Raw genomic sequence first — 16,837 nt, 5'->3', positions numbered from 1 at the left:
AGAAAAAAATTTTCATTGGTTTCAAAAACTCGAAAAAAATACGATTTGAGTATAGGTATACCTAAAAAATGCCACACGATATCCAATAGGCACCTACTCCTTTTTTTTTCTTAGCTAGGCTGTAGGTATCTACCTACTCGAGTGTTCATATTTATTACCACAGCTTAAATCAACACAGGTAACATTGAGCTGAAAATTCCTTGATTGAGTAATCGGATATCTTTCAAATTTCACGTGCTGAAAATCGGTTGCAATTTCAAACTAAAAAGTGCATAGAAAAACGCCCCATTAGTTTTGATGACAAAATATTGCGCAAATTGAGAAAATTTTCGTCGTGTTCGTCATTTATCCGTTTTTGTCGATGAATCATGTTTTCGGGGGAAAAAGCTTCACATGTTGAAATTTTAAAACGTACTTGTATACATTTTATGAGAATCACTTGGAACATTAAAATGAAAGTTATCAGTAGGTACACGTACCATTTTTCGTTTGAAAGTTTTATTGTTTTACGATAAGAAACGAGTGTCAGTAAAGGTTGAATTTTGGTCGAGGTAGTTATTTGTCAAGTGTACTGTGAATTAAAAGGTTCTTTTAAATTAAATTTTTTTTTGTCGACGAATTGACTTTAAAATTTAACATAGAATTGTTTCGAACTCTAATTACAATGTTGCCGGCAATTTTTGCCGTTTTATTATTGACAAATTTCGTGTCAGCGGAAATTTATGTTGGACAGAATCCGCAGAACGTAAATGCCGTGATCAAGGATGGGAACGGAAATCTCGTTCCTGTTACAGGAGTTGCTGATGAAATTGTGGTGGTGGATTTGAATTATGGCGGCGAAGGTAATACTTCTGGAATGTCGGTTGATGTTTCAGTTTCTCCGGTAAATAGCTCAAGCAGTGGTGTGTCTGGTTCAGGGTATCCAGTAACATATATGGGTTCGCCTTCATCAATGAGTTCACCATCTTCGATGAGTTCACTATCTTCAATGAGCTCACCATCAATGACCTCCGCATCATCTGTTGGACAAATCCCATATCCACCAGCCACACCACCATCTGCAATTCCATATCCACCAGCCACACCACCATCTGCAATGCCTGTTTCATTGCCTTCAGCTACTTCTGCTCCATTCTCAAACCCACCATTAGCAAGTTTACCTGGTACATTCCCAGGAATGAGTCCAACTAGTCCTAACATGGGAACTGGCGAAGCAATTGGACAAACTGGCTCTGGATCAGCCAGCAATTCAGCTGGACTATTCACAGGCACCAGCCCTACAATGCCGCCATCATCACCAGCGAGTGAATATGATAACCTTGTTTCGGGGTTAAATTCAAAAACTGGCGGGTCATCTTCCCATTCATCTGGATCTTCATCATCAAATGGCAAAACTCACGATCTGCCTTCAGTAAGTAATTCGAATAAATATTTTATTCCATCAACATCCTTTGAGTATAACAGAGTTGTCAGAAGTGCACAGTATGATGAACTCGCATCTAACAATGTACCAGTGACATCATTTGCTTCTCAAACATTCATAAACAGCTATCCATCTGCATTTTCCTCCACTGGTTATTATTCTAATCCTTCGTATCAAGCTCCTTATTTTTACCAATCAGGTAATGAATTTACAAGTTTTGCGCATCCGCCTAATACCTGGGCTAGTGGCTATCCTACTAATCCCACCTCAAGTGGTGTTAATCCCACCTTGAGTGGATGGCCTGTTCCAGGCTCCAACGTTGCAAGCGCTCCTAGTCTCAATATTGAATTTCCTACTCCAGCTTCTGCTCCTTGGCCATCTGCTCTATCTGATTACGACTCTAGCGTAGGAGGTTTTCCAGAGACATATGTGCCTCCTCCTCCACCACCACCTCCTCCTCCTCAACCTCCTTTGATTGAGCCACCAATATATCCTACAGGATCTCAAAATATTATAAATAGTATTATCCCAGAAGGTGTCATTATTCCAGTATTTCCTCAAAATGGTGAAGAAACATATGATTATACAATAGCTGGAAATGGTACAATATTAAATACTGCGTTGCCATCTCCAAGTACAATTTCCATTCCTTCAAATCCTCTTACTTTTCCTACTCAAATACCAACATCTGGCAGTAGCAGTTCATTTACAAACCCACCTGTATGGATAACACCAACAGCAATCAGTCAATACACAAACTTTAATCCATTTACAACTCCGCAAGTTCCTAATCCTTTTACTTTACCGCATACAGTTCAATCTCCAAAACCTATTAGTACCCCTTCAAATTCTATTCCACCTACAATTCCAAGTTATCCCACGAGTAGTGCTGGAGGGTTTTCTGGTTATGGGTCAGGATTAAGTTCTTATTATCCAATTACTACTCCAAAAATTATAATCACACCAATTGAACCTACTTCTTATAGTACCCCGTCTACCACTAAAAAAACAAAAAACCCATTTTTTACTTTAAATCCATTCACTTTTCCAACTACCCACAAGCCTGAAACTACCACTGCAAAAACTAAAAGGCCTAGTAAACACACTCTATTCAATCCATTTACAAAATTTACTCCTAAGCCTGAGAGCACTTCATCAGGGCCTAGTGCTACAGGAATTAGTGGTAGTGGTTCTGGTTCAGGAAGTGGTAGCAGTTCTGGTTCAGGAAGCGGTAGTGGTTCTGGTTCAGGAAGTGGTAGTGGTTCTGGTTCAGGAAGCGGTAGTGGTTCTGGTTCAGGTTCAGGAAGTGGTAGTGGTTCTGGTTCAGGAACAGGAGCAGAATCTACTCATTCTTTCACCCATTTCAATCCATTCACATTTCCCACCACACCTAAAACTACCCATAAAAGAAAACACACTTCTAAACCAGTTACTACTGCTTTTGGAGGTTCAGCTTCCGGAACGGGTAGTGGTTCTGGTTCAGGAAGTGGTAGCAGTTCTGGTTCAGGAAGCAGTAGTGGTTCTGGTTCAGGAAGCGGTAGCGGTTCTGGTTCAGGAAGCGGTAGTAGTTCTGGTTCAGGTTCAGGTTCAGGTTCAGGTTCAGGTTCAGGAAGTGGTAGTGGTTCTGGTTCAGGAACAGGAGCAGAATCTACTCATTCTTTCACCCATTTCAATCCATTCACATTTCCCACCACACCTAAAACTACCCATAAAAGAAAACACACTTCTAAACCAGTTACTACTGCATTTGGAGGTTTAGCTTCCGGAACTGGTAGTGGTTCTGGTTCAGGAAGTGGTAGCAGTTCTGGTTCAGGAAGCAGTAGTGGTTCTGGTTCAGGAAGTGGTAGCGGTTCTGGTTCAGGAAGCGGTAGTGGTTCTGGTTCAGGTTCAGGTTCAGGTTCAGGTTCAGGAAGTGGTAGTGGTTCTGGTTCAGGAACAGGAGCAGAATCTACTCATTCTTTCACCCATTTCAATCCATTCACATTTCCCACCACACCTAAAACTACCCATAAAAGAAAACACACTTCCAAACCAGTTACTACTGCTTTTGGAGGTTCAGCTTCAGGAACTGGTAGTGGTTCTGGTTCAGGAAGTGGTAGCGGTTTTGGTTCAGGAAGCGGTAGTGGTTCTGGTTCAGGAAGTGGTAGTGGTTCAGGTTCAGGAAGTGGTAGCAGTTCCGGTTCAGGAACAGGAGCAGAATCCACTCATTCTTTCACCAATTTCAATCCATTCACATTTCCCACCACACCTAAAACTACCCATAAAAGAAAACACACTTCTAAACCAGTTACTACTGCTTTTGGAGGTTCTGCTTTAGGAACTGGTAGTGGTGGTAGTGGTTCTGGTTCAGGAAGCGGTAGTGGTTCAGGTTCAGGTTCAGGTTCAGGAAGTGGTAGTGGTTCTAGTTCAGGAACAGGAGCAGAATCTACTCATTTTTTCACCCCTTTCAATCCATTCACATTTCCTACTACACCTAAAACTACCCATAAAAGAAAGCACACTTCTAAACCAGTTACTACTGCTTTTGGAGGTTCAGCTTCAGGAACTGGTAGCAATTCTGCTTCAGGAACAAGCAGTGGTACAGGTTCTGGATCAGAATCTACCAATTTGTTCACCCCTTTCAACCCATTTACATTTCCCACTACACCTAAAACTACCCATAAAGGAAAACACACTTCTAAACCAGTTACTACTGCTTTTGGAGGTTCAGGTTCAGGAACAGGCAGTGGTACCAGCTCAAGTTCTGCAACATCAAGTTCTGGAACAGGGCCCGGTGATCAATTCCCCTTTTTCCATCACAGTACAACCACGCCTCATTCAAAAACAAAAAGCACTACAAAAAAGGAGTCTGGTATATTCAATTTCTTCACCCAGCGAACCACTCCTAAACCAGTTACCACTGCTTTTGGATTCTCGGGTTTTGGAACTGGTAGTGGCAGTAATTTTGGTTTCTCAGCTCCTGGAACCTCTACAGAAAAATCATCACATAAAAATAAACACAAAAATAACTCAAATACTGCTTCAGGAACAGGTAGTGCTACAGGCTCAAGCTCTGGAGCAGAATCTGGTAATTTATTCCCATTTTTCAATCATGGTACAACCACACCTGAGTCAAAGACAAAAAGTACTACAAAAAAGGAATCTGGTATATTCAATTTATTCACCCAGTCAACCACTCCTAAACCAGTTACCACTGCTTCTGGATTCTCTAGTTTGGGAACTGGTAGTGGCAGTGGCTTTGGTTTCTCAGCTCCTGGGACCACTACAGAAAAATCATCGCATAAAAATAAACACAAAAATAACTCAAATACTGTCACAGGCAGTGGTTCTGGCTCAAGCTCTGGAACAGAGTCTGGTAATCTATTCCCCTTTTCCAATCATGGTACAACCACATCCAAGTCAAAAACAAAAAGTACTACTAAAAAGGAATCTGGTTTATTCAATTTCTTCACTCAGTCAACGACTCCTAAACCAGGTTCCTCTGCTTTTGGATTCTCAGGTTTGGGAACTGGTGGTGGCAGTAGCTTTGGTTTCTCTGCTCCTGGAACCACTACAGAAAAATCATCACATAAAAATAAACACAAAAAGAACTCAAATACTTCTGGAGTTTCTGGGTTAGGAACAAACAGCGGTACTGGCTCAGGCTCAAGTTCAGGGACAGGATCTAGTGGTCCATTCTCCTTTTTCAATCATGGTACTACAACATCAAAGCCAAAAACGAAGACTACCACAAAGGGCTCGGGTATATTTGATTTATTTACTCAACCAACCACTCCTAAACCAGTTACCACTGCTTTTGGATTCACAAATTTTGGAACAGGCAGTGGTAGTGGTATTGGCTCTGCCATCTCTGTTCCTGGAAGTACTGGTACCGGAGGTTCTGCTTTGGGGACAGGTATTGGTGGTAGAAACTTTGGTTCTGGAAAAAAATCTAGCAACCCATTTAATTTATTTGGAGGGCTCAATTCAGTTAGTAAGTCTAAACCTAAAACTGCTACTGCTAGAAATTCACAATCCAAATCTAATCCATTCAATTTTTTTGATCTCGGTAAAAGTAAATCGGCAAGCACCAATCAACAATCAAATCCACCTAATCTGTTTAATCCTTTTGGTACTAACCCTTCGCCAACTTTTTCACAGCAAACTGGTTCAAAGAAAAACAATGCACTTCCAAATCTTTTCAATCCATTTGGAGGAAAACCGAAGAATCCCAAACCTAGCAATAGCAAACCTAGCAACCCCTTCGGATCTTTCTTCATTGAACTTGGTGGCAGCTTGGGACCAGTTGATGATACAGAGAATGAAACTGTTATTAATCAATCAAATAACACACCCGGAGTTGCTACAGTGCCTTTGACGTCAACATTGGTACCTGGTCATTCTGTAGACTTGACATCAATTAGCAATTTATCAACACCAGCAAACTTCTCCAATGTGTTTCCATTTCAGAAACATGGAAAGGGAAAGGGAAAGAAGAAGTTTTCCAATCCATTCTTCAATACAAGCAACATGTTGATGAACTTATCCAATCCATTGTTGTTCAATATGAGCAGTATGCCGACCAATTTTGGTAGTTTTGCCAATTTGACAAATACATTGAATTCTCTATTCAATGGTAGCTCAACAAAGTTACAACCATTCAACTCTGGTTCCATGCCTCTGACTAGTTTATTCAATTCGTTTACCTCAAATATGCCATCTCTGACTGATATGATGAATTCATTTATGAATATCAATGATTCGAATACATCACCACTCATTGGTATGTTTGATTCATTCCTTAATAGCTCTTCAGCATTTAACCTGTCAAATTTGTCGAGTGAATTTGATAGCATGATGAATTCGTTCCTGAAAAACAGCCCAGCTATGTTTAATTCATCCAATGGTAACCTTACCCAACTCACAAATATGATGAATTCAATTTTTAACGCAACATCGTCTATGTTCAGTATGGGCAATAGTACCGATTCACCAATTATGGATTTAATGAATTCTTTCTTGGAGAACCCATCTGCAATTTTCAGCTCGATGGGTGCAACTGAGTCGCCGTTTTCCAACCTATTAACTATGCCTTCGGGTGAATCAGTACCAGATGAAGTACCATTTATGAATTCAATGAATGGGACATCACCATTAAGCAGCGTTATGAATTCCTTTATGAAAATGCTGAGTCCCACAGTAGGCACTTCTCCAATCACAAGTGCAGTGAATTCACTGATGAATAGCAGCTCATCAATTTTCAATTTCTCCTCACCATTCACATCTGACGGTACCACTGACTTAAAAAATATGTTCCAAAGTTTCCTTCCTTCCAGCTTATTTGGAAATTCAAGCGATGATGAAGATTACCCTGATGATGATATTTACCAGGATTTATTGACTCAACCTGGAAGTAATGACGATGAAGATTATTATAATCCATTATCAAGTTTATTACCTCCTAAAGCGTCTGCGCCCTCTTCCTTTTCTACTGGTGGAAATGATTGGACTAATTTTGGAAATTCAGGAAATGCATCGGAATTATTGAATGGTGTTATGAATATGGCGAATAGTTTACTTACTCCGAGCTCGAATGGGACAATTCCACTGACCAGTATGCTTGATAGTATGTTTGGAATAAATGGTGCTGCACCTCTAACAGCTAGTCCATTAATGCCTGGAGGTTTATTTAATCCTATGACTTATGTGAATGGGAGTTCACCTTTTAATATTTCCGGTTCAGCCGTGCCTTTCTCTAATTGGATGAATGTAGTTTCGGCTTTGAACGGTACTGGAATGTTTGGCGACTTATCAGGCGTATCAGGATTACTTCAGAATTTATCATCTTTGACTCAAGGGATGAATAACATGACCAACAATGCAAACAGTTTTGGTCAAATGATGAGCGATATTCAGAGCATATGGGGCGACTCGATCTCGGCTATGCAATCATTTATGAACAATTTATCATCAACACCATCACTTTCAGACTCTCTTTCCCAGTACGATTCACTACTTCCTCAATCTAATACACGTCCGGTATCGCAACATAAACATAAACCACTAAAGGCAGGTTTGGGAAGTAGCTTTCTAGCTTTTCCATCATCTCCCCCTGCTCCATCTGTGCCACAGGTTCAATCATCTCCCCCTGCTCCATCTGCGCCACAGGTCAATAGCATGACGATGTCTGATCAAATGCAAGCTTCCGCTCCAGAAGCTCCACAAAATGAAACACTTACCTCTCCTTCTACACCATCGAGTACACCAGCTCCACCACAACCTTCTGCCGATGGTCAAAGTAATTCAATTCATATTATTTGATACATTTTTTCATTTAATTTCTAAATAATTTACTCAAAATTTTCTTCTGTTCAGGTACTCCAACTCCACCCAGTAATGCAAATGGTACCAATCCATCCTCTAGTTCGAGTGGAATTAATTTATCATCGACAGGGGTCACTTTGCTTGGATGCCTAATAGTTGCTTTCAGTATGAAGAACTTCCTGGGGCTTATTTAATTTGGTAGGCCTACACATTTATCAATTATTCAAAAATATGTACTGATGAGTAATATTGATTAGTATTATTATTTTCATTGAAAAAATTTGTCATCCGAAATTTTTCATGTTTATTAATCCACATCAACGTGATTTATTTATAGGACAATCATCTCAGTGTCTGATTATTCGCAGTTTCCAATTCATTCTGTAACGATGAGCGGTTTTTTCTTGGAAACTTAACTAGGTATACTAGGACTGCGTATTTATAGAAGTCATTTGTAGGTATAAGTTCATTTTTATTTGTCATTTAATTTTAATTTTTCCATTATAACAAATAAAAAAATTACTTATGTTTCTACAGTTTTTTACCTCCGATGTTCAGTTTAACATAGTTTTATTTAGGATCACGATTATGAATATTACTATCAGTATGTTTTCAAATTTCAGAAATTTAATTAATTTATGCGCTAAAAACAAAACAAAAAATCTATTTTTCGAAAATGAAAAAAACTTGTAAAGTTTGGAACTAACTATTTTGTTATTTTAATTTTTATGAAGTTTTTATTGACGAATAGGTACCTATTTGACAAGAAGTTTTCTTCATTAGATATTACCTGCATTTGATTTTTACTCGAATTTTCTAGCAAGAACAATGAACATTTTTGCAGAAAATACCATCATAAGTTGAAAATTGAATGACAATAATGGATTAAAAAAAAATTAAAATCATATTTTGTACTCAATGTACATATTATTCGAAATTACAAGTAGATCGAAATTATCATGCCCGTGTCGTGAGCCAATTTCGTCGTTGTCAATTCTGGTTCAGTAATGCTCTCTACATCACATTGGTGGAATGATTCGTAGATGATTATAAATGTAGAACATTTTTTGGTACTCGTACAAGTAACATAAACATTTTTTAGGTAGCATTCCCAAATTCCAAACTAATTTCAATCGTTATGACACATCACCACGGCTTGAAAATTACAAAGAGATTGAAAATTGATAATTTTTTAGTTTGTTTTTATATTTTAATTCTAAATTGAACGTACTTAGTTCGTAGACTGCTACAGAAATTCGAATTGAATAATGTTTTGTTTTTGCTATAAATTACAACATTGCACATTCTTTTTAATAAAATTGAAAATCACACACCTCTTGTGTTTACTGTTATGAATTTCAGTATTTTAGTAATTTTTTTTTAATTTGCAAGAATATTGTGAGTATTTTTTAAAACTTATTTTTGGAATCAAGTCAACACCACAAGGACTCTTGAAACAACTGAAATCTAATTTTCACAAATTTCAGAGCTTCCTATCATTAGAATAATATGTACTATCAAATAAATCGACAAAATATTGGAAACCACTACAGCACAATAAGCATCGAAAGTAACGAGATTTTAATAGATAATATCAATGCATTAAAAAAAGTAAAACACATGAAAATTTTAATGAATGAGAGAACTATTGTATAACACTTGAACATCAATCTTAAATATTTTTACAAAATTATATAAACATTGGAACACAAGAGTCTCATGGCAATCACGCAATGGTTCATTGAAATTTAATTTTCATGAAGTCTGGCACCTTATTTCTGTAACAAAAAAATTACCAATAAAGCATATGTTGTCGCCTTGTAACTATGCAGGTATGCAACTCATCTTACTTGTCACTTTGATTTTGATTTTTTCGCCTCGCCACTTTCAGCCTTATTTGTCCATTTCGTACACGTTTAAATACTTGTATAGCTTCAGCATGTGATAGGCCAGCTAATTCTTCACCATTGACTGATAAAATTTCATCGCCTGAAAGTAACCACGGTATATGAGGAACATGATTTATTTTAGAAAAAAAAGGTGAAATATTTCATACGTCATATTAAATGATTCAAATGCTTTTCGTTATAATGATTCGACATTATTCTTCGTTCATTGAATTCTTACCTTCTTGTAAAGATCCATGTTCGGCGGCTTGACCAGATGAAAAGATGGTTTTGACGAAAATACCCATCTCTCCTCGAGGCGAATCTTTACCCCCGACTATACTGAAACCTAAAGACTTTTGGCCCACGCCTTTTTTAAAAGTAACCGATATTACAGATGGCGATGAACACTCTAACGACTCGCTGGCGGTACTGTGACGTCTTAAATTCAACGTAAGGCTGTTTCTTTTATCTGTTCGGTGCCGTTGGTCTTCATTACAACTGTACAAAGAAATGATTTTTGTAAAAATAGGGCATAGGCATTTAACAAATAGGTAGGAGTTGATGTGTAAACGAAGTTTTTTTTTACCTGTCATCTCTTTGCTCTGAAAGTGCTAAAGTATTTAGTAATATACAAGTTGAGCTTTCCCTGGATACAGGACAGTGACTAGAACAATCAGTATCAGTAAGTCTGTCTCGAGTGTTTCGTGAAATCATTATGTCTACGTAGTAACCGGTTCCTGATTCTTTTGGTAGGCTTCGATTTAAAATTGATTGAACTTCGAATAAATCTGTAATACCGCGTAGCATGCGACCATTTACGTTCACGACTTCGTCGTTTAAATGGATGCGACCGTCTCTGTAAAAAAGTACACCTTAATTAGATTTATAATTAAAGGAGTAATTCGTGGAGGTATTTTGGTTCGGATGTAATTTACGATCGTTTAGATTTGATTAAGGTAACCTCAATGATTAAGATTTATCGATGCCCTTATTACGCAATAATTTTTCAACTTTGATGGCTACCTAGGTAGTGTTTTATGTAAGGATCGGATAATAAACATTCGCGCCCAAAATGTGAGTCAAGTTTTTTGGATTATCGATGAATATTGTTGTAGTTTCATTGAGGGGAGGGGAGCGGGAGTGGGAGTAAACGTACAAAATATAGAAAAATGATTTTTTTTAAAAATTAATTTGTTGTTATGAAACATTAAATTTCATTTTTGAACAATTTCATAAATATCAACTCTGAACTATTAAAAATATGAATATACATAGGTAACTAGTGAGCCACGTACTTTTCAGCTATTTTGCCTGGTTCGAGTTTGACCACAACATATCTAGCTTCTCTGGTTTCTTGTATGTTGTATTCGTCGGAACGGTGACTTTTAGATGGAATGTGATGTATTTTCATAGTCAAGTAAATGCCCAAATCTTCGTCAATGGTATTTTTAATCAAACGTATTAATTTATATCTATGAGTATGATCGTTCACCGAACTAGGTAACGAACTTAGATCGTGTTCGTAGCTTTTAGAAATATTATTTTTCATGTATCGACAGAACTCCCTCCGTGTCGAGTTCTTGATAAACATATGCCTAGTGAATTTCGGTTTCGAAGTAGTATTTTCACTAGCCAATCTATTTTTCAAATATTCGTTCTTTTTGTAAAACAAATTCATAGATGGCGTATTGAGAATTTTACTATTTTCGGATAAATTTGATAAGGATAGATCATTGGACATACTTTCTAATTGACTATCTAAAGTATAGATTTGAGATAAATCTAATAATTTATTGGTATCCATTTGATCGAGATACATATCAGTATGGTGTTCGAAATCGGCGAAATTTCCGTCAACGAAATCGGAATCGTTGTCGTTATTATCACTGGTACTTTGAGCAACTAAACTGGTATTATCGCCATCCGAACTTATATTTAAATTATTTGGACTGTTGTCTCCTCCGATGACTTCGGATTTCTCAGATACTCTGGCACTATCGCTGTCGTATCCGGATTCGTTCGAGCTCACGTAACTTGAGCTACGTTTGTACTCGAATTTACAGCATAAGCTGGGACTTTGAGGAGTATACTTGGATTTATCGGATCTGGGCGTAGGGCAGTTGAAATTTTTTAAAACGCTGCCACCGTTTTCTTCGGGTAACACTGATAGCTTGGAGCGTAGGAAAGCGTAAGGAAAGCTGGACTTTCGACTGCTAGGCGTCAAATTTGGTTCTACTTTTGATTCGATGGCGGTGATATTGTCACAGCTGACTGTTTTCGTAGGAACGTAACTAATACTAGACATGGTGGGGGCGGAAATTGTGTGTAGGTTTTCTTCGTAGCTGCACGATGTATCTTTTTCACTATCGCCTATGTAGTCTGCTGGGTCATCTCCTTTGATATAAGATGACATTACGAGCTGCGAAGTGGATAAACTTCTGTACATCGGTTTCTCGGTGACTTTTTTCTCTGGTTCGTAATCTGTCGAGTGGTTTAAAATACTCGTCGAGCCGATCCGATGAAAGAAACTTTTAAAAGTGGATTTTTCAATAGGTTCGCAATTGGGAACCGGGTCGTTGATTTTAAGCTGACTCGATGACGACGGCGATCGCACTAGACGCCATGGTAATTTGCGACTAATTGAGCCTCGACTCGTTGTACTGTTCAGAGAGTCTTTAGAGTCGCTGCGTCGTAGCACTTCCAACTTCTTGCCCATTTTCCTGCCCCATGTTGAGAGTCCTAAAACATAAAAAAACGACAAATATGAGTTTTTAGGTTATAACGGCAGCTTGATCCGAGGTAATTAAATATCGTAAGGAATCGATGACATAAATTTAATCATTATAACGAATCGATACGCAGACGTATTCGATCAGCATGTTCCCAACCTAGATTACAGCAGTATTTTGTAAACATACTGTCGCCGATAATTAAACTCATCGCTCGTGTGATGATTAATCGAAACATCGTTACATATTTTCCTACTCGAAGAATTGTCGTAAAATCGTATTACAAATTGACGAACGAGTCGACGTCGTTTCACCTATGACATTGATCATTTTTCAAATAGGCAGTTTATGTTTTTAGCCTGAATTTCAGGAACGAGCATAACAACTATACACGAAAAGGTTAAATCGGTATGATCACTCGAAGAAGTTTACTTTTCCATTTAGTTATTACCTCGTGCGTTTGTAGGCAGCTTAAGCCATGAAATTGGTGTAAACGAACGAGTCTAGCTACATTTAAACAAATTATCCACCGCACCGAAACCAATTACAAGAACTATACTCACATTACATAGGTACCATCGATGTTCCAAACTAATTACGACATCGACATCGATTCGAAAAATTTTCCTTAGAAAACCAACACTCGATCGCGAAAAACACAGAAGACTGATACGCTATTATTGACTTATGTGTGACGATTGACAAGGCGATGAGCTACCGTTAATGTTGCCAGTTTTCGAACGGAAATTAAAAACGCAAACTTGAGTTATTCCGTGTTTCCTTTTTCGTCGAGGTTAATAATGTACGAGTATCTACGGTAAACCGGAGAGTTATGGATCTGTATAGGAATTCCGTGAGATTGATTTGTAGTCATTGAGAAAGCGAATAGGAATTGAAAAAAATGAGAGATTTATTCTTCGTTCTCTGTACCATGGCGTGGCACGTTCGAAAACCAATGAAATAACCAGTAAGTATACCCAGGTTATTGATCATCTTGTGAAAAATTTTATTACCGAGATGGGCTTTTTACCCATCAAAATGTTGTTTCTCCGCATTCTGTAATTGAAAACTATTTCCTTTTTATTTTAATCAAGATTTTCCATTTTGTTTTTTTTATTTAATTATGGTATGCACGATGAATACCTACTTCAGTATCTACTATATGGGCTACCGACTTGTCTATGTTCTCTTGGTCTCATTACTTACTACCTAATCGAGGTAGGTAAGTTTATTATTTTCTTTTCTATCTTTTTTTTCTCCTTTTCTATTAAAATCAGTAACTATTTTTCCAATTTTGTAATTGATGAGTCAAAAATTGATCCCTCTCCAAAAACATTTTTCATTTATTGGGAGGGAGAGGGTGGGGAGAAAAATACAAAAAAGAAGACCAAGAAGGAAGAAAACATTAGCCTACATCAACAGGTTGTTCAGTATGAATCCTGCTGCAAGAAATTAAATCAAAACGACTTTTTCATTTTTAGAAATTGATTTTTTTGCCCTACAACTATAAGGTATAATTAAAAAATTTAAATTTTATTCTAAAGTCCAAAAATCCGGAGGAAAAATGACTTTGCGAATCATGCGATGAATATTGCTTTGTACCTTAGGTATAAAATTGCACTTTATCACGCCAATTTTTAGCTTTTGATTATACGAGTATGTTTGAAGAAGCTTTTACCGATAGTTTTAAGAATTCAAAAAAATTGTCAACCATGCATCGTATTCAATTTACATAGGTATCATTGAATTTTGCGTTTTCAATAAAGTTCTGGTTGAACAAAAGATCAATAAAATAAAATGTAATCCAATGTACGGTTACAGCTCTCTTAATTTTGAACTTGAAGTAAAAAATTATTTGAAAGGATCTTCATCAGTTTGAAGTACATACATTTGCTCCTTCAAGTTTAAAGATAGGCAACGTATTCGTCATTTTTTTGAAATTTCTGGAAAGTTTTTCTATTAATGGCAATGTGAAAAAAACTCTCCTCTCTCCCCCCGTCAACCGAGCTGGTCCGAAAAATCAAAGTGGGTTTTTTATTCTTTCTTTTGATTTTTTTTCCAACTTGGGGATAGGGGGATTTGATAAAAAGTTGTGGTGAAACCTCAAAAGACTGCAGGAGAAACTTTGACGCCCTGACAAATTTTTATGGCAATAATTGACCGTATCATTTCCACTCAGAATGCGATAAAATCGTTTTGAATTTCTTCCATCTTTCCAGGGGTTTTGCATCACTTACAAAAGTTGAAGTTATTTCTAAAGTTTAGCAGAATATCCTGAAAAAGCGAAAAAAAAATTAAAACGGTGTTCTCATTTCCAAGTATAACAAAAAAAAAATTCAAAAAAACTTTTTTACTGATCTTTGATGCAGATAAAATTTGAAACATTGTCTGTAGTCTTTTGAGGTCTCTCCACAACTTTTTATCGAGTACCTCCCTCCTCAATTTTCAAAAAAAAAAGGTCAAAAGCGACCCACCCTCGTGTCTACATACCTAATATTGATGGTATTTTAAGTCATTTTTGGATTACTTTATATCAATGTTAATTGTTAAGGATTTTTCAACATTCCAACTGTATTTTCTAACTTTTACTTTAATTTCATCAATTTTTCTGTCACTTTCGAAATTTTTAAAGTTCTTACTTCAATTTTGATTATTGCATTTTATAAATTTTTCATTTGCAACAATGTTCCCACTTTAAGAATATACATAAACAATTTTAAATCGGGTATATTCTCTTATTAATTTTTATGACTATTCAACAATTGATCCAGTATTTTAAAACTTTTATAGAATTGACTTTGATAAAATAATTTTCCCCAATTTTTAAGTGCATTTGAAGTGGATTGTACATTATTCAAAATTTTTCAAGTTTTTCCCCTAGCTACGTATTATCACTTTTGAAAACCAAGTGAATATCAAAATAAGGAAGAGAGGGAATTTGACTATAGTGACGCATGTTTTTCACATTAGACCAATTTAAAAGAGCAAGGAAGATTCTAGGTACATAAAAAACAAAAGTGGTCACTTTTTACTTTCTCTGGGTTTCTCGTCAGAATGACAAAAAAAAGTGCGAGCCAAAAATGATGAAAAACTGTATGGTAGGGAGTTAGAGGATTTGACTATTTATGCCAAAGAACGAAAATTTTCCTTCTGAAATAAGAGAATCTTCTATATAGCATAATAAAACAGCTAAAAATTCAAGAAGTGGGTTGGGTTCAATTCACTTCTTTATTTGACTAAATTCTTGAAACGAATTTTCAGTTTTTCAAAATTTTGAGTAATTTTACTTCTTCTCCGGATTTCTCTCACTGTCGAAATTATTCTTCAAAGTTCACTCCTCCGTGATATTTAGTTTTAGAGCTGGACACAAATTTTCACTTCTCTCTCCCTCCTGTAAGCATCTATGAAGTCGAAATAACTATTCAATGTCCACTTCACTCGAATTTTCGAGTTTTAAGACTTTATCTACTAAAAAAAAATCAACCAAGACAGTCGAAATTTATGCTTGAATGAATTTTTTTTCATTTTGGGCTCAACTGGAGAGGGGGGTTCAATTCCCTCTCATCTAGTAACGTTGAACATGAGTTTTTCAATCGAATTGAAAAATTTAGTAAAAATTTGAATTTAACTGGAAGGAAAAAGCTTGGGTGGGCATCTGTGCTGTAAATTTCGCCGCATTTTGGTACGAAAAGGAGGCTTGTCTGAACTCCTATTTCAAGATTGCTCGTATTGCCCTCCCCCCTAATTACAGTCTTTTCCAAATTTCTCAATAATTACAGCTTTCATAATTCGATATAGATAGGAATAATCAATTAGCTGTAATTAAAATATTACGGATTCTAAATCATCTCTCAAGATTGGATAAATAAATATACTTACTACCTACTAGAGAAAGCTGATACCTACGTGTCTTGTCTGCACTATGCAAGTAGAGAAATACGAAAAGGAACCTCGTTAACGCTTGTAAACCACGAACTGCCACATAACCGCAATTTATTCCCCAATTAATAATTTGGTTTGAAAAATTAACATCTTGCAGAGGCCGGTCACTACTGTATTATAAATCTCGCTATTCTTGACAGTAAAATTATAATAGATCAATTTCCATTCAACTAAATAATATGTTTTCGCTGTATACCTAAGTAGCCAAGACTTTGTTAAGGTATGTAAGTAGGTACCCTACCTACCTTATAAGCAAACGATTTACAGGTGAAAATGAATTTACGATCAAATACGCGTAAGTGAAAGAATTCCGAATAATTTGCCATCTTTAATGAACTTTGTTCATTGATGACTTATCATCGCAGCGACGATTAAGTAATTCAAGAAAGATCACGGAGAAAGTAAGCATGATTTGAGATTACGGTATGTTTATGGGAATCGAGGTGTTTTTTTTTGCGGACCTACCTACCAACCATTTAGCTGACCCTGCTCAATGCTCAAGTGCAATAACAATGTACATTGTATTGGCTCGAGAATGTTACCTATACCTT

General features: G+C 36.7%; 3 protein-coding genes across 5 annotated transcripts in view; 2 read left to right on the top strand and 1 right to left on the bottom strand.

Annotated features, from left to right (window-relative positions):
• The first annotated feature begins 525 nt into the window (after positions 1–525).
• Positions 526–8,258, top strand: LOC135836630 (mucin-2-like). 2 transcript variants are annotated; one of them, XM_065351583.1, is made up of 5 exons: positions 526–1,411; positions 5,564–5,791; positions 5,873–7,700; positions 7,778–7,924; positions 8,064–8,258. In XM_065351583.1, the coding sequence occupies exons 1-4, from the start codon at positions 665–667 to the stop codon at positions 7,918–7,920; spliced, it is 2,946 nt and encodes a 981-aa protein (XP_065207655.1). In that variant the 5' UTR covers positions 526–664; the 3' UTR covers positions 7,921–7,924; positions 8,064–8,258. The 2 variants fall into 2 exon arrangements, with proteins under 2 accessions (XP_065207655.1, XP_065207654.1); XM_065351582.1 differs by having other exon boundaries at positions 5,564–7,700.
• On the top strand, positions 1,418–5,557 carry LOC135836629 (fibroin heavy chain-like; the record flags this gene model as incomplete). Its single annotated transcript, XM_065351581.1, has 1 exon — positions 1,418–5,557. A coding segment is annotated over one exon (4,140 nt), but the record flags the coding sequence as incomplete, so codon positions are not given.
• Positions 8,259–9,338: 1,080 nt separating the features above from the next.
• The window catches only part of LOC135836631 (uncharacterized), a 68,496-nt gene continuing 60,997 nt past the window's right edge, over positions 9,339–16,837 (bottom strand). The window contains exons 1-6 of one of the 2 annotated variants that reach the window (XM_065351585.1): positions 12,908–13,037; positions 10,911–12,354; positions 10,202–10,471; positions 9,854–10,113; positions 9,577–9,715; positions 9,339–9,504 (exon numbers count right to left, since the gene is read on the bottom strand). In XM_065351585.1, the coding sequence (XP_065207657.1) occupies positions 9,465–9,504; positions 9,577–9,715; positions 9,854–10,113; positions 10,202–10,471; positions 10,911–12,331 (2,130 nt within the window). In that variant the 5' untranslated portion in view covers positions 12,332–12,354; positions 12,908–13,037 and the 3' untranslated portion in view covers positions 9,339–9,464. Of the gene's footprint in view, positions 9,505–9,576; positions 9,716–9,853; positions 10,114–10,201; positions 10,472–10,910; positions 12,355–12,907; positions 13,038–16,837 lie in introns of those variants that run through there. The other variant, XM_065351584.1, reaches the window with a different exon arrangement.

This window comes from Planococcus citri, chromosome 2, assembly GCF_950023065.1.
Source record: "Planococcus citri chromosome 2, ihPlaCitr1.1, whole genome shotgun sequence".
NCBI lineage: Eukaryota > Metazoa > Arthropoda > Insecta > Hemiptera > Pseudococcidae > Planococcus > Planococcus citri.
This window is presented reverse-complemented; position numbering and strand designations above follow the sequence as displayed.